Consider the following 22,657-nt stretch of genomic DNA (forward strand, 5'->3'; position numbering starts at 1 on the left):
TTCCTTTGGGTGTCTTTGATGCCCATAGGCCTGGAGAAGAACCTGGATAAAGAAGAATACTGGCAGGACGACAAGAACAGGAGACCAGGAGCAGCAGGCATCTTCCCTGATGCAGTCTCAGTTCCCAAAGCGAAGTCAACCTAAGTCCAAAGTGCCCAGACGGTAGAAGTCGAAATGGTTTTGGAATTCAATCTTGTCCCACGACTCCTGGGTTTGTATGGGGTGCCCTGCTCATGCAGGGTAAACTCACACATGACATAGCACCCTGCCTTCAGGATTAAAAGGCTTACCTTAGGGGGTGACTTATCGGTTTTAGGTGCAGTGACCTCAGATATAAGGAAACATATCTGTGGCGAGTGGTGCTAGCACCAGCTCACACAGGCCTGTAGTCACAGTTTGCATGGTATCTCATGCATGGCATAATATGTGTTGCAACCACTGGGAGACCAATGGTGTACCTATGCCCTGTGCATCTTAGTACCATATACTAGAGAATTAGAAGGGTACACTAGTAGCCAATTTGAAAGGTACCAAAGTACTTAACACAGCTCAATTTAGGGCGAGAGCAGCACGGTGACTGGGTTCCTGATTAGCAGGATCCCACTCAGACTAGCCAGAAAACAGAATGACACCAGCAAAAAGTTAGGGTAACAATAAAAGCAGATCCTACTTTCCTACATTAGGGCATTACCACCATCCAAATGTGAGAGTACAAGGGCTTGAACAGCAGTTCTAAAGTCGCTTTCTGGAAAAATGGTTTGACTTTCTTTAGAACAGAGAGCTGTTACTTGGCTGTCTTTGTTTTTGACAGTGTGTTCCTTCAGGAGGAGGTTGGTGTCCAGAGTAAAACCAAGTGATTTGGCATTTGTTGAGAGCTGGTGCTTGAAGGTGCCAAGGTTCATGTCTTTGAGCCAGGTTTGTCCTGTATCTTGTTTCTTGTTCTTGGCAAATGATAGGAATTCTTCCTTTGTTGGGTTGAGCTTCAGGTAGGCACTGGACAGTGTTGGATGCCTGAAACAGAGCAAACTGATATATTGAGAATCTTGATGCTGTCATCTGTAAGTAGAGCACACAGCTGCTCCACGTAAAGGTTAAAGATGACAGGAGACAGTATGGAACCTAGATGGACTCAACATGATATAGGCATCTTTTGTGACCTAGACGTGCCCATGTGAACAAACTGGCTTTAGTTGGAAAAGTAGGAAGATACCAGTGAAGGACATTGCCGGTGAATCTCATTCATCACTTTAGGATGTGTATGAGGGTGGGATGGCTGTCTATGTCAAAGGCAGCTGAGAGGTCCATCAATGTCAGAAGACAGTGGTCATCTTCATTTGTGGTCAAGAGGGCATTGTCTATGATATATAAGGTGATGATCTGCATGCTGCAGAACGATCTGAAAAAACAACAAGTGATGGACCGAATGTGGATCAATGTCACACATTCCCCCAGTCAAAAGATCTGGGCCCAAATCCATCGTTTTTTTGCACTCCACACAACCCTGGGTTAGACAATGGCGATATGCAAATCAGCTCTGACCCTGTTGCCCCATGGGAACAGTCCAGTCCGAACTACAAAAGCCATGTCCTTCCCAGAACGGAATCAAGCATCCGAGGACCGGACCGGTTTCGAGGTAACACCTCTCATCAGCCCGGCTAGCTTGACTCCAAGTGGTGTGGAGTGCCTGGGACCAACGTCTGGGCATCCCCAGCGCACTTAGGGTGGCAATTGCAAAAACAACAAGTGATGGACCGAATGTGGATCAATGTCACACATTCCCCCAGTCAAAAGATCTGGGCCCAAATCCATCGTTTTTTTGCACTCCACACCACCTTGGGTTAGACAATGGCGATATGCAAATCAGCTCTGACCCTGTTGCCCCATGGGAACAGTCCAGTCCGAACTACAAAAGCCATGTCCTTCCCAGAACGGAATCAAGCATCCGAGGTCCGGACCGGTTTCGAGGTAACACCTCTCATCAGCCCGGCTAGCTTGACTCCAAGTGGTGTGGAGTGCCTGGGACCCACGTCTGGGCATCCCCAGCGCACTTAGGGCGGCAATTGCAAAAACAACAAGTGATGGACCGAATGTGGATCAATGTCACACATTCCCCCAGTCAAAAGATCTGGGCCCAAATCCATCGTTTTTTTGCACTCCACACCACCCTGGGTTAGACAATGGCGATATGCAAATCAGCTCTGACCCTGTTGCCCCATGGGAACAGTCCAGTCCGAACTACAAAAGCCATGTCTTTCCCAGAACGGAATCAAGCATCCGAGGACCGGACCGGTTTCGAGGTAACACCTCTCATCAGCCCGGCTAGCTTGACTCCAAGTGGTGTGGAGTGCCTGGGACCCACGTCTGGGCATCCCCAGCGCACTTAGGGCGGCAATTGCAAAAACAACAAGTGATGGACCGAATGTGGATCAATGTCACACATACCCCCAGTCAAAAGATCTGGGCCCAAATCCATCGTTTTTTTGCACTCCACACCACCCTGGGTTAGACAATGGCGATATGCAAATCAGCTCTGACCCTGTTGCCCCATGGGAACAGTCCAGTCCGAACTACAAAAGCCATGTCCTTCCCAGAACGGAATCAAGCATCCGAGGACCGGACCGGTTTCGAGGTAACACCTCTCATCAGCCCGGCTAGCTTGACTCCAAGTGGTGTGGAGTGCCTGGGACCCACGTCTGGGCATCCCCAGCGCACTTAGGGCGGCAATTGCAAAAACAACCAGTGATGGACCGAATGTGGATCAATGTCACACATTTCCCCAGTCAAAAGATCTGGGCCCAAATCCATCGTTTTTTTGCACTCCACACCACCCTGGGTTAGACAATGGCGATATGCAAATCAGCTCTGACCCTGTTGCCCCATGGGAACAGTCCAGGCCGAACTACAAAAGCCATGTCCTTCCCAGAACGGAATCAAGCATCCGAGGACCGGACCGGTTTCGAGGTAACACCTCTCATCAGCCCGGCTAGCTTGACTCCAAGTGGTGTGGAGTGCCTGGGACCCACGTCTGGGCAACCCCAGCGCACTTAGGGCGGCAACTACAAAAACAACAAGTGATGGACCGAATGTGGATCAATGTCACACATTCCCCCAGTCAAAAGATCTGGGCCCAAATCCATCGTTTTTTTGCACTCCACACCACCCTGGGTTAGACAATGGCGATATGCAAATCAGCTCTGACCCTGTTGCCCCATGGGAACAGTCCAGTCCGAACTACAAAAGCCATGTCCTTCCCAGAACGGAATCAAGCATCCGAGGACCGGACCGGTTTCGAGGTAACACCTCATCAGCCCGGCTAGCTTGACTCCAAGTGGTGTGGAGTGCCTGGGACCCACGTCTAGGCATCCCCAGCGCACTTAGGGCGGCAATTGCAAAAACAACAAGTGATGGACCGAATGTGGATCAATGTCACACATTCCCCCAGTCAAAAGATCTGGGCCCAAATCCATCATTTTTTTGCACTCCACACCACCCTGGGTTAGACAATGGCGATATGCAAATCAGCTCTGACCCTGTTGCCCCATGGGAACAGTCCAGTCCGAACTACAAAAGCCATGTCCTTCCCAGAACGGAATCAAGCATCCGAGGACCGGACCGGTTTCGAGGTAACACCTCTCATCAGCCCGGCTAGCTTGACTCCAAGTGGTGTGGAGTGCCTGGGACCCACGTCTGGGCATCCCCAGCGCACTTAGGGCGGCAATTGCAAAAACAACAAGTGATGGACCGAATGTGGATCAATGTCACACATTCCCCCAGTCAAAAGATCTGGGCCCAAATCCATCGTTTTTTTGCACTCCACACCACCCTGGGTTAGACAATGGCGATATGCAAATCAGCTCTGACCCTGTTGCCCCTTGGGAACAGTGCAGTCCGAACTACAAAAGCCATGTCCTTCCCAGAACGGAATCAAGCATCCGAGGACCGGACCAGTTTCAAGCTAGCCGGGCTGATGAGAGGTGTTACCTCGAAACCGGTCTGGTCCTCGGCTGCTTGATTCCGTTCTGGGAAGGACATGGCTTTTGTAGTTCGGACTGGACTGTTCCCATGGGGCACAGGGTCAGAGCTGATTTGCATATCGCCATTGTCTAACCCAGGGTGGTGTGGAGTGCAAAAAAACGATGGATTTGGGCCCAGATCTTTTGACTGGGTTGAATGTGTGACATTGATCCACATTCGGTCCATCACCTGTTTTGTTTGCAATTGCCGCCATAAGTGTGCTGGGGATGCTCAGACGTGGGTCCCAGGCACTCCACACCACTGGAGTCAAGCTAGCCGGGCTGATGAGAGGTGTTACCTCGAAACCGGTCCGGTCCTCGGATGCTTGATTCCGTTCTGGGAAGGACATGGATTTTGTAGTTCGGACTGGACTGTTCCCATGGGGCACAGGGTCAGAGCTGATTTGCATATCGCCATTGTCTAACCCAGGGTGGTGTGGAGTGCAAAAAAACGATGGATTTGGGCCCAGATCTTTTGACTGGGTTGAATGTGTGACATTGATCCACATTCGGTCCATCACCTGTTTTGTTTGCAATTGCCGCCATAAGTGTGCTGGGGATGCTCAGACGTGGGTCCCAGGCACTCCACACCACTGGAGTCAAGCTAGTCGGGCTGATGAGAGGTGTTACCTCGAAACCGGTCCGGTCCTCGGATGCTTGATTCCGTTCTGGGAAGGACATGGCTTTTGTAGTTCGGACTGGACTGTTCCCATGGGGCACAGGGTCAGAGCTGATTTGCATAACGCCATTGTCTAACCCAGGGTGGTGTGGAGTGCAAAAAAACGATGGATTTGGGCCCAGATCTTTTGACTGGGTTGAATGTGTGACATTGATCCACATTCGGTCCATCACCTGTTTTGTTTGCAATTGCCGCCATAAGTGTGCTGGGGATGCTCAGACGTGGGTCCCAGGCACTCCACACCACTGGAGTCAAGCTAGCCGGGCTGATGAGAGGTGTTACCTCGAAACCGGTCCGGTCCTCGGATGCTTGATTCCGTTCTGGGAAGGACATGGCTTTTGTAGTTCGGACTGGACTGTTCCCATGGGGCACAAGGTCAGAGCTGATTTGCATATCGCCATTGTCTAACCCAGGGTGGTGTGGAGTGCAAAAAAACGATGGATTTGGGCCCAGATCTTTTGACTGGGTCGAATGTGTGACATTGATCCACATTCGGTCCATCACCTGTTTTGTTTGCAATTGCGCCATAAGTGTGCTGGGGATGCTCAGACGTGGGTCCCAGGCACTCCACACCACTGGAGTCAAGCTAGCCAGGCTGATGAGGGGTGTTACCTCGAAACCGGTCCGGTCCTCGGATGCTTGATTCCGTTCTGGGAAGGACATGGCTTTTGTAGTTCGGACTGGACTGTTCCCATGGGGCACAGGGTCAGAGCTGATTTGCATATCGCCATTGTCTAACCCAGGGTGGTGTGGAGTGCAAAAAAACGATGGATTTGGGCCCAGATCTTTTGACTGGGTTGAATGTGTGACATTGATCCACATTCGGTCCATGACCTGTTTTGTTTGCAATTGCCGCCATAAGTGTGCTGGGGATGCTCAGACGTGGGTCCCAGGCACTCCACACCACTGGAGTCAAGCTAGCCGGGCTGATGAGAGGTGTTACCTCGAAACCGGTCCGGTCCTCGGATGCTTGATTCCGTTCTGGGAAGGACATGGCTTTTGTAGTTCGGACTGGACTGTTCCCATGGGGCACAGGGTCAGAGCTGATTTGCATATCGCCATTGTCTAACCCACGGTGGTGTGGAGTGAAAAAAAACGATGGATTTGGGCCCAGATGTTTTGACTGGGTTGAATGTGTGACATTGATACACATTCGGTCCATCACCTGTTTTGTTTGCAATTGCCGCCATAAGTGTGCTGGGGATGCTCAGACGTGGGCCCCAGGCTCTCCACACCACTGGAGCCAAGCTAGCCGGGCTGATGAGAGGTGTTACCTCGAAACCGGTCCGGTCCTGGGATGCTTGATTCCGTTCTGGGAAGGACATGGCTTTTGTAGTTCGGACTGGACTGTTCCCATGGGGCACAGGGTCAGAGCTGATTTGCATATCGCCATTGTCTAACCCAGGGTGGTGTGGAGTGCAAAAAAACGATGGATTTGGGCCCAGATCTTTTGACTGGGTTGAATGTGTGACATTGATCCACATTCGGTCCATCACCTGTTTTGTTTGCAATTGCCGCCATAAGTGTGCTGGGGATGCTCAGACGTGGGTCCCAGGCACTCCACACCACTGGAGTCAAGCTAGCCGGGCTGATGAGAGGTGTTACCTCGAAACCGGTCCGGTCCTCGGATGCTTGATTCAGTTCTGGGAAGGACATGGCTTTTGTAGTTCAGACTGGACTGTTCCCATGGGGCACAGGGTCAGAGCTGATTTGCAAATCGCCATTGTCTAACCCAGGGTGGTGTGGAGTGCAAAAAAACGATGGATTTGGGCCCAGATCTTTTGACTGGGTTGAATGTGTGACATTGATCCACATTCGGTCCATCACCTGTTTTGTTTGCAATTGCCGCCATAAGTGTGCTGGGGATGCTCAGACGTGGGTCCCAGGCACTCCACACCACTGGAGTCAAGCTAGCCGGGCTGATGAGAGGTGTTACCTCGATACCGGTCCGGTCCTCGGATGCTTGATTCCGTTCTGGGAAGGACATGGCTTTTGTAGTTCGGACTGGACTGTTCCCATGGGGCACAGGGTCAGAGCTGATTTGCATATCGCCATTGTCTAACCCAGGGTGGTGTGGAGTGCAAAAAAACGATGGATTTGGGCCCAGATCTTTTGACTGGGTTGAATGTGTGACATTGATCCACATTCGGTCCATCACCTGTTTTGTTTGCAGAACGATCTGAAGCAAGACTGGTAGTCGTGCAGGAGATGGTTAGTACTGATGTCATCTAGGAGTTGAACATAGACTGCTTTTTCAATGATCCTGCCAATAAATGGTAGTTGAGTGATGGACCGATAGTTAGCAAGGTAACCACAGTCTAGTCAAGGTTTCTTTACAAGTGTGAGGATCTGGCTAATCTTGAGATCTTCTAGGAAGATGCCTTGACTAGTGAGAGATGCCTTGGAAATGGTAATTAGGGGTATGAGAGCATCCCCAAGGGAAGAACAATGGTAAGCCATCATCTTCATAAGAAATGACTTTGAGGGGTATGAGTATGTGAGTCAGATCTGGTAGAAGCAGGGCTTTGAAAGCTGACCATTGTGGGATTCTTTGGGAAGATCTGGGCGTGAGAGATGATGCACGCTTGGTATTCTCAATGGGCTGTTAGATCCGGAGTATATTTTTATTGAAGAAGAAGTTGATGGCATTGCAGTTCCCTGTGGAGTAAGGTGGATGTGACAGGGGTTGATACAGTGCTTGGTTTATCTTGAAAAGGCCCTGCTTCTGTCGGTAGCTGCAATGATGGTGATGATAAAGTACTTTCTGTTGGTTGATCTGCTGAGATGAATGCATCTTGTTTGAAGGTCCTTCAGTATCTAGAGGTCCTTAGGAGTTCCTTTTTTCTTCCATGTTCTTTCCTTTCTGAGGATGGATCCTTTATTGTCAGCATACTCTTTAGAATACCAAGGTGCTGAAGTCTTTGGCTTGCAGTTGTGTGCTGTAATTGGAGCGTGGATGTTCACATAACTTTCAAACAAATTGTTGAAATTGTTTAGAAGGTTGTTGGCATCAGACGTGCAGTTGATGGCGTGACAGATTTGGTTGTCTATGGAAAAGTGGAAAAGCCGTTCAAGGATCAGAAGGTTTGGTGGTCTCTTTTTTGTTGACCTTGGTTTGTTGGTAGTATACTGAGCAAGAAGATAGAGACAGCAAAGTGGTCAGTCCAATCCAAGGGTTTTGGTGGTTTGCCTTGGGTTACTGGTGATGATGAGAAGATGTGGTTTTTGGAGTCTATTGGTTGTGTGATATGGTGTACCATGTATCAATAAGGATGAAGAGGGTGTCTCTTGTACTTTAATTTGAGCTTGTGTTGTCTGGGAGGTTGGAGTCAGCAAAGAGGGTTGTGTGGGCTTGTTGGATGAATGATATAGTGAGGAGATCTCAGAATTCATCAATGAAGTACTTGTTCTGTCTATCTATAAATGAGATGCAAGGTGGCAGTCTGAGTTGCAGAGAGAGGGAAATGCCATGTCTCAGCTCCATGAAGTTGAGTGTTACTTGCTTGCCTAGTGTGGAAGACTAAGTGAACATATAGATGACAGCGAGGCATCCTTCCTTCTTATGTGCTACAACCACACGATGAAGGCTGTAGCCTGTGGGAAAAAGGTCATATAGGATGTGCGAAGTTGTGGGGGTGAACTGTGTTTCTGTGATGAAGAGGGTGTCAAACTTGTGATGGGTGATAAGTTATGTCATGTCTGGTGCACAGAATACCGCAGAGCGAGCATTAATGATCATGAGTTAGAATGTGTGTTCATTAGTCGAGGGTGTTTGGTAGTTAGTGGGATGTCTATGAGGTAGAATCTATGTATTTTGCGAATATTATAATAGAAAACAGATCCCTAGGCATTTATAGAATTACAGTTGTTGCAAATCTCAAATAACACACATCATATAATACATAATACTCTAATATGAACTCAGCGTAACACTCAAAACTATAAAAAGTTTTAATTTGAATTGATTAAATATTATAGTTTCGGTAAACTTGGCAATACACACAGATCTTACTCATATTACAATACCGATTTGAGTACATTACATTCACAGGTATTCAGCTTTTGACACGACGCACATACTTCACCACACAACTATCCCCCCTTCCTTTAATTTCCAATCTATATCTCCTCCATCTCCTCATCTAAGCTATCATCCTCTGCTTCTTCTAGTGGGTCACAAATGTTCCCCATGAAGGCATTCCAGGGAGCCCATATTTTATTCCATTTTCTAGGGCATTTCCTCACGGAATACACCGCTCGCTCCGTGATCATCGTCAGGTCCATGTTTTTGCACCAGGCTGATAGTGTTGGTGCTTCTGCAGCTCCCCATTTTTGAGCAATGTCTCTTTTAGCAATTAAGAGACCTAGTGTGACCCATATCAGTCCATACCTTGTGAGATCGTTGGGCTCCCATATATTTAGCAGACATCGTCTTGGTTCCGGCAGTAATGAAATTTCTGTTGTTTGCGAAATGGTGGGTAGTACCTGTCTCCAATAGTTCATTATAATTGGGCATTCCCACATGGTATGAAAAAAGGTTCCCTCCTCCCCACAGCCCCTCAGGCAGAATGGGTGTGGTGCCCTTTGTATTCTGTGTAATGTTGCCCTAGTATAATATATTCTATGTAGGATTTTAAGTTGCACCAGGAGAAGTGTGGCTCAGGGGTTAGAGGCGGCAGACCCGGAAGCTGAGATCGGCCCTGGACCAGGGTTCAATTCCCCGCCTCGGCGGGTCTTGGGCTAAAAATTCCACGGACTCTATAATTCTCGCTCCGGTGCCTTCTCGACTCATGGGTTCACACTCTGCGACTCTGGGCAATAGCTTGCTTAATCTCCACAACGGCCCTCGCGGCGGGATGCCTGGCTTTCACCTTGTGGATACCCTGCTGGGGTTATCTCACAGGGGAATACCAGGACGGGTTCCCTAAGCAAGCGCCGGGAAACCCACTGCGGGTAGCTGTGCGCTATATAAGCTCAAATACATTTACATTTACATTTACAATCGTAGCCGTGCCGAGATGCCCACCTCTCTAGGGGATGCTAGGGCCTCCCTCCATTCTGGCTCGTCTATATCAATCACCTCCGCTATCCATTTCCCTTTCAAGGTACTTGTAGGGTCTGGTAAGTTATTGAGTATCTTTCGGTACGTGAGAGAGGTGGCTTTTTGCATCATGTGATCTGTCAGGAGTCTGTCCTCCAACGGTGAGGCCTCAGGGATTCCAGTGTTTAATGAAATTGCCACCAGTAAAGCGTGTCTTATTTGTATATATCGAAATTTTTCAGTCTGGCCTAGCTCATATTGCTGTTGCAACCGTAGGATCAGGATCACCTCCCCCTTGTCCCACAGATCCCCCACCGTGGAGATGCCTTTGTTGTCCCACATTGTAAAGCCCCTACATCTCCGTAGTTTCCCTAGTGCTTTAGTATCCCAGAGCGGGGTCATTTTTGTTATCACTCCTTTCCATCCCAGTCTGGTGTGTGCTGCATACCATATCAATACTGTGTGTTTAGTAGGTCCCATCAATTTTGCCACCCTGCCTTTTTTGTAGAGCGCCGCTAGCATATTGTTAGTTCCTAATTGAGCCCTGTCTGCTCTGTATGCTGGGTCCAGTAGTATAACTGGAGGTTCGGTAGCGCTATCTCACAATCGTACCAGCTACCATATAATTTCGCATGGGCTATGCGGGCTGGGTAGTTGTCCCAAAGAAGGATTGAGATCAATGCCGCCACTAGTTTGAAATATCAGGGTGGGACTACATCAGGCGTATTTTCCAGGGCATACAAAAAACGGGGGAGTGCCTTCATTTTATACAGTAATGCCCTACCGGGAAGTGTGAGAGGCAATGACGCCCAGTGCTTCACGTCGGGCTTAAGCCTCTCCAACGGTGGGGCTAAATTTTTGGAGTAGAAATCGGCTGCTGAGTTAGTGATGTATATCCCTAGATACCTAAATGAGTCTTCTGTGATCAGCAGCGGACACTCTCCCGAGAGAGTCGGGCTCGGTCCCTTGAGAACATACATCACCGATTTGGACCAATTGATAGTATACCCTGAAAGTCTACCATGGGTGTGGCAAATAGTAAGTAGCTCCGGTATACCGCTACTAGGTTCCGATAAATACACCAGCATGTCATCAGCGTAAAGTGAGACACGGTCTTCCCAAATTTCCTTCCAGTAGATTCCCTTTAACAACGGGGTTTGCCTAATGATTGTCGCCAGTGGCTCTAGTACCAGTGCGAACAATAGCGGCGAGAGAGGGCAGCCTTGACGTGCGCCCCGCTCCAAAGTAATCTCCCCTGATATGTGACCATTGGCTGTAATTCTGGCGACCGGATTAGTGTACAGGAGCTTTATCCATGCGCAGAATTTCGGGCCAAACCCTACACGTGTCAAGACAGCAAATAAGTATTTCCATTCTACCATGTCAAACGCCATTTTTGCGTCTAATGCCAGAACAATTGCCGGATCTACCAGACTTGATGCCCTAGCCATCGCTCCTTGTAGTCTTCTAAGATTGAGGGCCGTGCTCATGTGAGGCATAAAACCAGACTGAACCGGGTGTATCAGTTTTGGCAGGTGTGCCATCAATCTAGTTGCTAAAAGTTTTGATAAAATTTTGCCCTCTGCATTCAGCAGTGAGATTGGACGGTATGATGAACTTTCAGTGGGAGGTTTGGTTGGCTTTGGGATTGCTACTATCTTCGCATTTCGTTGGTCTAATGGCAATTTCGCTACTTCTAAGCTCTCCTTAAACATGGCCAAGAGATATGGGCCCAATGCTCCTGCCATTGTTTTATACCATTCTACTGGTATTCCATTCGGGCCCAAAGCTTTCCCTGATTTTACCGACTTTATAGCGGTTTGGAGTTCTTCCACCGTCAAGTCTGCCTCTAATTCTAAAGCTACCTCCGGCGTCAAGTTGGCCATATCAATGTGTTGGAGCGAATCTCTTATGTCTGCTTCTGACAGACTTGTAGTTGGGGTGTATACTTCTCAAAAATGATCCGCCAAGATATTCACTATATCATCTGGGTGCGTTGTGAGCGTCCCTTCCTTCGATCTGAGCTGCTGAATGCCTCTTGCACCTTCTCCACTTCTATCTAGCCAGGCCAGCATTTTACCCGCTTTGGCTCCTACGTCATAAATTCTGTCTCGTGTCGCCACAATGTTTTCAACTGTCCGTGCTTGTAAGTGATCCCTGAAGTGTTGCTGGCATATATTCAGAGTGTGTGCTGTGTCTGTGTTTGGGTTAATCGCGTGTGCGGATTCTGCCTCTTGGAGCGCCCCTTCCAGCTCTGTTAGCTCTCTGTGACGCTCCAGTTTATATCCTGTGATGGACGCAATAGCCTGTCCTCTAAAGACAGTCTTATAAGCTTCCCATAAGGTAATGTGAGAGTCAACTGAGGTCGCATTTTCCTCAAAGTAGTGTTTGGTGGAATTACAAAGCGATTTATGGAGACCATTTTTAATATAAACAGTAAATAAAATATCTCTTTATACCATATTTTGTATGTCAATAACACATACATTTATCGCAATGCAAATAATCATGAACATAAAATACACAGATATAGACCGTGGCAACAAAATAAGTATATTGTGTGTAAATATTGCCCTGCCCTAGGAATTGTTATATCAATTCAACAGAGGGTCTTTCTTATTTTCACCTGTGCAAATATTATGCAAGTGTCTGAGTTGCCTACATCTAGGTTAACGATGGATAATGGGAAATTAAGTCATTTTGTTTTGTCACTCCTTTTAAAGACGTTTTTGGTGGAAAACCAGTGATGTCACTTTCTGTGCAGATAAATGATGGGAAATGAAGTCCTCTTGCTTGGCTTCTTCTTTTAAAAACGGTTTTGGCGGAAAACGATTGATGACACTTACTGTGCAGATCAGTTATGGGAAATGCAGTGATCTCAATTTCTGCGCAGATGAAGGATGGGGAAATCTTCATGTAGCTTTTTGAGGAACCTTTGTGAAAACATTTTTGTTTTAGCAGGGCAAGTGCATCAGCAACCACAGTCATGACTTTGTTGCGGAGATCAAACATCGTAATTAAGACCAACTCATGAACCACTGAGGTGTTCATAAACTTCTGCAAGGACATGTTTTCCTTGATGGTTAGATTGACGCCAATGAATTCTCAGATCCATTAGTTTGGTTTCTTTGCTTAGCCCTGTGTACGGAATGTTTTGCATAGGAGTGTAAAAGGTAACAAGATGCAGAGATACCACTCCACAGGTAGTGGGCTGTCATCCTCAATAATGTCTTTGTTGGAAATTAAAAGGTCAAAGATTGATCCCTTGATGTGTGGCAGTTGAGCAAACGTTTGTGAGGGCTATGTCTGTTTTTTCACTCCAGCGGAAACAGAAGTCCCAAGGAAGATATTGTTACTGGTGGGACTTGTTTTCTGCTACGAGTTCCATTTATTTATCAACTAATCACAGATTTCCACGTGCGGATTAGATAACATGGAACACTAGAGTACATAACAATTTTTACTTCAATGGACAAACATTAAAAGTAGGGCACTTGTTTGGTGTTCAACTATTTGGCACTGGGAAAGCCGGGCAGCTGCCTCCATCTTCCAGCTTGCAGTGGCCTTGTCGGTTGAATGTGCTGGTGCTCATTCCTAGCACATGCATTTATGGGAGCCAGTTTCTTTTTTTTTATTTCATCATCAGAAAATCACAGTATAAACAATTAATTATTTTTGACATATATTTCTATTACATCAGAAATCATTCATTTAAAGCATAGTCACTTAAAGTACCAGACGAATTGCAAAGCTTAAAATTTTTTTCTTTAAAAATTAAAAAAAAAAAGAAGAAAAGAACACATTTAAGGAAACTCTAGAGAGGGCTAAGCAATTTTTAACACTGACATCTATAATCCTATATAAGAGTAAGCGATCATGAGTCTATCCCCCATTTAAATTACCCGTCTAATTTAAGTTTCCATTTTTCTACTGGGGCCCAGATTTGTTTCCCCAATCGCTTTGCATTAACGCCTTTTTTTCATGTAAGGCTTTCTCTAGAGAATAGATAGCTAATAATTTCGAGAGCCATTGTTGAAACGAAGGAGGATTAGCGTCCTTCCATACTGTTGCAATACAAAGCCGACTCAGTGTCATTGATATAACCAAAAATTCTTGATGGGGTACATCCTGCCCCGCCTTTGCTACCCCCAGAACCATGATCTCATTAGTTAGTTTTGTAGGAATATCCAATTCCCTTTAAAAAAATTCTTCCATAGCTTGTTTGAAGGGGTCTAGTTTAGGGCAAGCTGCAAACATGTGTATTGTGTCAGCCGCCATGCTCGGACATCTTGGGCAGAGGATTCCACTCGTACCTCCCCAGCGAGCTATTCTATGTGATGTGTAATATAGTTCAAATAGAGTCTTATAATATTGTGCCTGCAGATTTGCAACCTTTAAGATAGTGTTTCCTAACTTAAGCGATTTTTCCACCTCATTCCCATCTAAGTTTAATTTAGTTTTCCATTTATCAAATACCTTTCCTCTGTCATCCTCATTATACTGGCATAATGCCCCATATAATTGAGAGATTGAGCATCCCCCCTCATCTCGAATGCATTCCATCAGGTCTACCCTAGTAAATTTACAATTACCGGCTTGTTTTCTTTGCAAGACTGACCTTATCTGTAGATATTTTAAAAAGTCTCTCCGATCCAGATTGTATAACTGTTGTGCCTTTTCAAATGTTAATAAACCTGATTGATCTATGATGTCTCCAATTATACTAACCCCAAGATTATCCCACCGTCTCATCCCTTGATCATGGAATACCTCTGGGAGAAGTTCATTCATGTATTGAGGAGTATAAAAGTTCATTCTTCCTAACTTAATTTTCTTCCGGATACTTGACCATGCTGGAATAGCCGCCCCCAACACCTTAAACTTCGTTCTTTTATAGTAATTTAGCTCTTTAAAGGTAAGAAGTCCCTTATTAGAGTCCAAGACCAGTAGTTTATATATATCCGGAATGCCAGTGTTATCTCTCCAGATGTCTTTCGTATTCCCACCGAGAAGTCCCTTACAATACTGAAGGGCTGAAGCAAAAAAATATGTCCTAAAGTCAGTTACTGCAAGGCCCCCCGTTCTTTAGATAGTGCCAGCATCTTTATCGATCTTCGGGTTTTGCCCTTGGCCCATATGAAGCGATTACAGATACCCTCTATTTCCTTAAAACATTTATTAGTAAATAATAAAGGGATAGTGCGGAACAAATATAAAATCTTGGGCAAAAACTGCATTTTTATAACATTGCAGCGGCCTATGACTGTTAGGTGCAAATTGTCCATCCTATTTAGGTGTACTTTTGCCTTTTTAATTAATGGGGTCAGATTTTCCTCCACAGTTTTAGATAGATCAGATGTTATACTAACGCCCAAATAAACCGCAGATTCTATAACTCTCCCATCCTGAATGGTAGCAAATTGGTTTACGACTATTTGCGTTTGCCCTTGCTTCAATTTATACCCTGAAAAAAGACCATATTTTTTAGCCTCCTTCTCAATTTCTCTAATTGCAATTATTGGTGTTGATGATGTAATTGCTAAATCGTCCGCGTATACTAATATTTTAGTCTCATATCCATTCAATACAATTGGGATAATATTTTCATTTGTTTCTATATATCTAATAAACGGATCAATATAACAGGCAAAAAGTAGAGGCGAGCAAGGACACCCTTGCCTAGTCCCACGTTCGATTTTTATTACCTCGCTCAATTCTCCCCCTACTCTTACTCTGATACTCGGGTTATTATAGAGGGCCTTTAATGCTTCTATACATGTTTTCCCGAAGTTGCATTTGATCATTGTTGCCCACAGAAAGCCCCACGAGACTCTATCAAAAGCCTTTTCGGCATCCAGCAATATTAAAGACATGGGGTCTCATGAGGCCGTCGTGCCATCCAGCAACGTAAACACCCTTCTAATATGATCGGTCGTAGTACTCCCCGGTATGAACCCGTGCTGCCAGGGAGAAACTATCTTCCCAATTACCAAGCTCAGCCTATTTGATAAAATTCTAGAAAAAGCTTTAGTATCGCTATTCATTAAGCTGATTGGTCTATATGACCCAGGATCCGTAGAGCTTTTGTTCTTTTTTAGAAACACCACCATTGAAGCTTCTCCCCAAGACCCCGGAGGGGCAGCACCGTTTTGTATGAGAACCATAAGTCTCTTAATGTCTGCTTCTAAGATCGGAAAGAATTTCTTATAAAACTCTAGCGGTATAAATCTGGTCCAACTGCTTTCCCAGACGGGAGATCATTAAAAGCTCTTTGTACTTCTTCTGAAGTAAAATTAATCTCCAGGGAATTATTGTCCTCCTTTGTTAGCTTATCTAGTGATGATACTCTAAATATTCCTCAATTACAGCTGTATCTGCTTCCCCGTTGTCCTGACTATATAATTTTTTATAAAAATTGTGGAAAACAGAGCAAATTTCCTTTGGTGTTTTTACTGTTACCCCTGCCTCCGTAATCATTTCTGTTATCTGCCCCTGAGTAGCAGCCTGCCGAGTTCTAATCGCTAGGATTCGTCCTATCGGTTCACTATATTCATATTGCTCTTCTCTCCTCGCTAGATATTTTCCAGCTGATTTTGAGGCATATGCCTCACCTACTGTTGCTTTGGCCATTGCTAATTTTTGTGTTACTTTTGCCACATCCTCTTTATCTCTTCTATTTCTTACCACTTCGTCTTCATGCTTTGCTACTAGACTTATCTTTTTCCCAAGGTCTTCTTTTTCCTGCTTGCTCCGTCTAAGAGAGTAGCTTAGCGTTTCCCCCCTAACACCTGCCTTCATAGCATCCCATACTATTTGGGGTGATGCTGTACCTCTATTGTTTTCCAAGAATTCTTTTAACCAGATTTCCATATGGGTAACATCATTTGTATCCCGTAACAGTTCTCTCTCAAAAGTCCAGCTAGTTGTATTTTTCTGTGAATTTGGTATAGAGATCTCCATAGAGAGTGGATTATGATCCGACATTAATCTAGGCATTCTTTTAATTTTCACCATTGGTATCAGTGAGGGAGAGATCAAAAAATAGTTTATGTAGGTATTCTGGTCCATTGCTATTGATGGCTTTGTGAATGGTACAGAGGACCTTGCACTTGATCCTATTGCCCACTAGGCACCAGTGGAGGGCCATGGGCTGGTCTGATATGGTCATGCTTCTAGAGACTTAGGTACATTCTGGCTGCATGATTGTGTAACCTTTGCAGCCTGTCAATTAGTATCTTAAAGGTGCCTGTAGTTAAGCCATACCCTGAGATCTAGTGACTTGCATCCAGTGCTCAGTTTGGTGTATAGATGGCTTACGCTTCTTACTGTTATATGTACATATAAAAAGTAAATTTTAAAAAGCTATATTGACTCTGCTCTCACTGTATTGTTGATGTTTTTTCCAGCACTACAGACCTGAAACCTTCTGAATAATACCCAGCTCCTCCTCGACTGTAAATGATTTTATGTAGTTCGAAAGGAATTTATTTTTGTCAATCGCTATTAACTTTGCAGAAAAAAGAGCTTGATTCTAAATACCATATCATCTGTCTGCACTTCTAGTCCAGTTTGTGAGAGGTGTTTTTTTTAAATGCTAATGGAAAACGTGAAACTCATTGCTATTCCACAAATCTAGCTTTGCTAGTGGAAGTACCATCAATGCGTGCAAAAGTTACAGAGGTGTGCAAACGCACGCAGAAGTTGCACAATCAGAATGACACCGCGATGCATACAGTTTGCTGTTCCATGGGGTGTGTCAAGTGGCTAGAAAAAACGCAATGAAATGGGGTAAACATTCAAACAATTGGTACTTTGTAGGTATTCACACATATTTGTAATGCATTTTGAACACATCTTTTAACTACCAAACTTCCATATGTCTGATTTAGGTTTAGTTGTACAAGAAGTGTGGAGCAGTGTGGTAACGTTATCACTTTTCGAAAAAGGTCCGGAAGAAGGTGAACTATTTCATGTTACATATATATTTGCATTAAAAGGAACAATAGAATTGAAAGATTTTTAAAGTGTCTCACACTTCCTAATACTAAGCATGCACAATTTTCTCAGTGTTGCATCTTGAACGGACGTTAGTAAACACGGGTTTATTCCAGAAATCTAGAGCAACATAATGCATTTCTTTGCACAAATTCCAGAGCACGCCAGTAAATCCTGCAGGCACCCGAGAGTTTTAAGAACGTCAGAAGCAAGTGGGAATCTCTGCGATGCTTTGGCGCATCCAGGGAGCTAGGAGTTACTTTGTAAATCAAGCGTGAAATACAGAAATTGGAAGTGTTTGATTCTTGAGTGATGTGCACAACAACAAACGAATCAACTCTTTTTCTTGTTTGTAGGTGACTGCAATAAAGACAACAGATACAGTTACACTTTCAATGTTAAAAGGTATGTTCACTTAATTTGAGAATAATACACCTTCTGATGTTATACATATGGTAGGCACAACCCTGTATGTGTTTGACGCATCTCTTATATATGTTCAGAGGTCGAAGATTCCTAACGCTAATAGCCATAATCTTTTTGAAAATCTTTTTGTTTGCTTTTGTTAACCAGTAGGTAGATTCATAGAGCCATTACCTTTTTTCTGTTATAAAATAATTAAAACAAACAGGAGTGCAAATAAATTGTCTCAAACTGCAACCCTTATTGCTTAGAACTCCCCCGTAGTGAATAGGCTCTATGTTTAGGCCAGTTAAAGCGATATATCAATGTTTCCCTTGAACCCATGATTATGCTTCAACTCTGAAGCCAATTCATCTAGTTCATTGTAAATCATCCGGGAACACAGGCCACCTCCTCCGTCCCAACCCCTCCTACAATTCGGCCTCCACCCCCAGGTTGTGCGATATATCATACGTTCTTCCTACTTTATCACAGCTGTTATTGGCTAACCAGTGTTCAAGGTGGTAGTTGATCCCACCTGGTAAATCGAATAAGGAACGCGCTCCATGTTTGCATTGCATCAGTTGTCCCTACGATTCTACCAAACCTTCTGATTGCGGCTGTATCTGTTTCAGCCCATTTTTCCATTTGTGCTGTCCAGCTCACCTCCCTTGCAGTTATATCCTATTCCCAGTATCTACATATCTGGCGTTTTGCCAGGAATAGCTACAGATCAGTAAATGTATTTTCAGTCCTAATCTGTTTGGGCCATACAAATCACCTTTGACAGTGTTGTTGTGATTGACTCCCAGTCATGCTCTAGCTTACAACATGAAGATATGAAACGGCCAATCTAGTTTTGCATTTACGCGTGACAGGCTACTTAAGGACAATGCATGTTGATGATGGAAACCAATGAAGCTAATCAAGTCCTGTTCTGACGCTGTCAAATTTTCCTAAATTCCTCACTGATTTGGCTGCCACATTGTTTACATGCTGTTGGCATGCATCTGGCGCTCTTCCGAGCACGGAAATCTAATTAAGAGTTAACCTGTAAACATTGTACATGTTTATGGTGTAATGATGTCTTGTAAAGTAATGATGTCTTGTAAAGCGCATGAATCACCCCACATGGGGTATCTCCGCGCTGTAGACTGCTGGGGAACCCGTCCTGGCTTTCCCTGTGAGATGGTCCCTACTGGGTATCTCCAAGGTGAAACCAGGTATCCCCGGCGTATGTGGGGACCCGTTGTGGAGATGAGGCAAGCTAATGCCCAGAGTTGCCGAGTGTGATCCCTGGTTAGAGTAGACACCGAAGCGAGAATTATCGAGTCCGCTGACCCTGGTCCACGACCCTGCTGCGTCAGGAATTGAACCCTTGTCCCGGGCCGTCCTCTGCTTCCGGGTCTGCCGCCTCTAACCACAGAGCCACACCACTTGATCTAGGTAGGGTAGGCTCTGCTTTTTGTGCCTAAGGTAGAAGAAAGCAGAACAGACCACAATACACACAAGTGTGTTAAACATTGAGGTATGTCTCCCAAGTAACTCCTATATGTTTTGCTGTTTTTGCAGATCTGATGGGAGGCTAATTCAGTGGGCATTTAGGTGATTGCCTACCTTTCGCCTCTTCAGATTTGAATCCCAACAGGAGAATCACTGCTTTAGCACCATTCAATTTAGGCCACTTCTGTTTATTCATGAAGCAATTTTGCCCTTAAAGAGTTTGTCCAGTTGACTCCTCGGCCCATTACATAAATTATCATTATATGAGTGAGCCTCCGGCTTTCATAACTGAAAACAAATCTTAATTAATATATTAAACAGGAACTGTGATGGTGAAGAGCCCTGTGCTACTCCATAATTACCCTTCGAATCTGATAATTGAAAGGGACCAAGTTTGACACTTTGCATCCGGTCTGACCAAAATGAGACAAACCACTTGATAGCATCTTTCCACATGTCAGCTTCTAATCTGGGTCTGCCATGCAACAATTACAGTCTACTGTGTTGAAAGCTGCTGATAGGTCCAACAAAACAAGTAGTGACAGATCAACTTCATCAGTAGTTATTAATACATCGTCAAGCAATGATAGAAGCACTATCTCAGTTCTGTAGTTAGGCTTAACCCCGATTGACAGGGATCCAACCAACAACTGATAGAGATCCATGAAACCCCACAGCTAAAATACCACTATCTTTTCCATAATTTTTAACAACCATATACATTTCTGGGTTAATAGATGCCCTTTTGGATCAATGGGGTTGGTAAATATTTCTTCAGGCTGGCCAGTACTGTGCCAGTGGATAGTGAGTAATAAACTATCTTTGTAACTCGAGAGCTGATAGTGTGGACAATGTATTGGCTTCTAGATCTGGAAAAACAGGTCAGACTGTGTGATTGAAATTATTGCCTTTGGGTATTGTTGGAAAACGAGGCAGCATCTGTGAGGTCTGCACGAATAACATGACTACATTTTTGAAACAAAACACCCAATTGTAGCGCCTGACTCTCAGAGGGTAGCGTTGCAGAGCAGTCTGAGGCTTACTCAAGGGAGATAGTGTGGGCTAGTAATCGACCTTTGCAAGTGCACAGAAATCACACTCAATAATAGATTGTCAGTCTGTACTTTGCTTTATAAAAGTAAGAGTACATTTATTAAACACACACACTACTCAATACTGTGCACCAATTTACAAATATACATAAGCTGTTGGAATTACTTTGTGACATTGCATAACATCTCCACCCTTCCCGCAAGGGGGGGTGGGGTCTAGTACCACCACTCCCATGTATGCACATCATCTCGCCCCCAATGCAGTTAGTGGATCTTAACCTGGAGCAAGGGCCCTGAGCCCTGGCACCATACCAGTGGCGACCCGCCCCAGTACTTCAACCAGCATTTAAAATAGGTAACACTGCCTTGGTGACACACAACAAGCATTTCCTACTGACCATAAGGTATGCACCTCTATATCTTAAGGGCTAACAGTCTGGGTTCTTCACCTCAGCGCAGCAGCAAGAATACATGTTTAAGCATCCCTTTAGAGTGACAGTACTCCTAACATTTGGATATCATTAGAGTGCATTGCAATTACAACCCCTAAAGGCATCACAGATATAATCACAGGTTTAAGTAACTACAGTCAGACACCCTAGCAGGAATGTCTAGCCACTTAAATCCACTTTGCTTATGACTCCACCTTCACCATGTACTTCACATTAGACACATGAACTTCAGTCCCTCTATAAAGAATAACAATAACATGAGTAAAAGCATTTGTGGTGCAAATACACCTCTTCACCTCCAGGGGATGCCTTTTTCCAGACATCCACCTCCTCAGCCCTTCACTTCATGAAGCACTTTTCAATCACCTTCAGCTGAAGAACAAAAGCTCCAGCCCAGAAGGTTTAAAATGCATGCTGAGACCTTGAGGGTTATTCTCTCAAATCCCTCAAGACACTTAGGGGGGACTTTCCTCTTCATGCAGGGGGAGACTGTGCTTCTCTAGCAGCTCCCCCCAGCACCCTTTCACCAATGAGGGTGATCCCCCTCCTCTGGGGGGGCCACCAAGCACAACAACAGCAGACTTCCAAATGCCTGGCAAGGCTTTATGGGGTGATTGTGCTCCTCTTCATGAGTAATCGATGAGCGGCTCTCCCCCTGCGCCGGGGAGAGCCGCGCTGGTGGTGCTGGCGGCTTCGCTGCATCTTCCTGCTTCGATGGGGGCCCGGTCCCACCCAGACCCCCAGGTAATGTGATGCGGCTCAGGGAGCCCACCCCCGGCCGCTCTGTGGTTGTCTGGGCCCTGGTCCCACCCGGGCCCCGTGCAGCTCCTCCTGTCAAGGTTGGGGGTCCCGGTCCCACCCGGGACCCCAGCATGCCGCCTTCGTTGGAGGGCAGCCCACCCCCGGCTGCCTCCGCCGGCTCCCCGCGCGGCCAGCACTCTTCTAAGTTGCCATGGGAGACGGCAGTCCTATTCTGGTCCGCCCACTCCAGTGGGCAGACCCGAGTCGGCTTCCCCGCTTCCGCTGGTCTTCTGGGGAGTGCGGTGGCAAACCCCCAGCCTCCTCCACACTCGGGGACCGGGGATGGGACACCTACGGGGGCGCAATGGCGCTCCCCCCATCCTGGCACCTTGGAGCCAGGGGATGGGGTCCCGGGCCCCTCCTCCTCTCGATGGGGTAGTGCGATGGTGCGCCCCATCGCCATTTTCATCGGGGTCAGGATGGGCTCCTGGCACCCCGTGGGACATTGTCAAGGGGAGCGCGACCGCGCTCCCCAGCCATCCTCCTCGCGGGGGTGTGATGGCGCTCCCCTGCCTCCATCGTCAGTGGGGGCCAGGGTGGGCTTCTGGCCCCCACGCAGTGCACCTTCACAGGGAGCACGACGGGGCTCCCCAGCTTTACTTCTCCTTGGGGGCAGCCCCCGGGACCTGACCCACCCGGAGTGATTTCTGAGACCATTGGCGGAGCCCCACACGCTTCATCGTCAGTCTTCTTAGGGGTCAAAGGTTGCCTACCTTGCA

The 22,657-nt window shown here is 46.0% G+C and overlaps 1 protein-coding gene across 1 annotated transcript in view; it reads left to right on the plus strand.

Annotated features, from left to right (window-relative positions):
* The window catches only part of CD40LG (CD40 ligand), a 166,501-nt gene that overhangs the window by 58,739 nt on the left and 85,105 nt on the right, over positions 1-22,657 (plus strand). Inside the window, exon 3 of the mRNA XM_086918636.1 lies at positions 18,085-18,133. Coding sequence (XP_086774762.1) covers positions 18,085-18,133 — 49 coding nt within the window. The remainder of the gene's footprint in view (positions 1-18,084; positions 18,134-22,657) is intronic.

Source organism: Lissotriton vulgaris, chromosome 4_1, assembly GCF_964263255.1.
Source record: "Lissotriton vulgaris chromosome 4_1, aLisVul1.2, whole genome shotgun sequence".
Taxonomy (NCBI): domain Eukaryota; kingdom Metazoa; phylum Chordata; class Amphibia; order Caudata; family Salamandridae; genus Lissotriton; species Lissotriton vulgaris.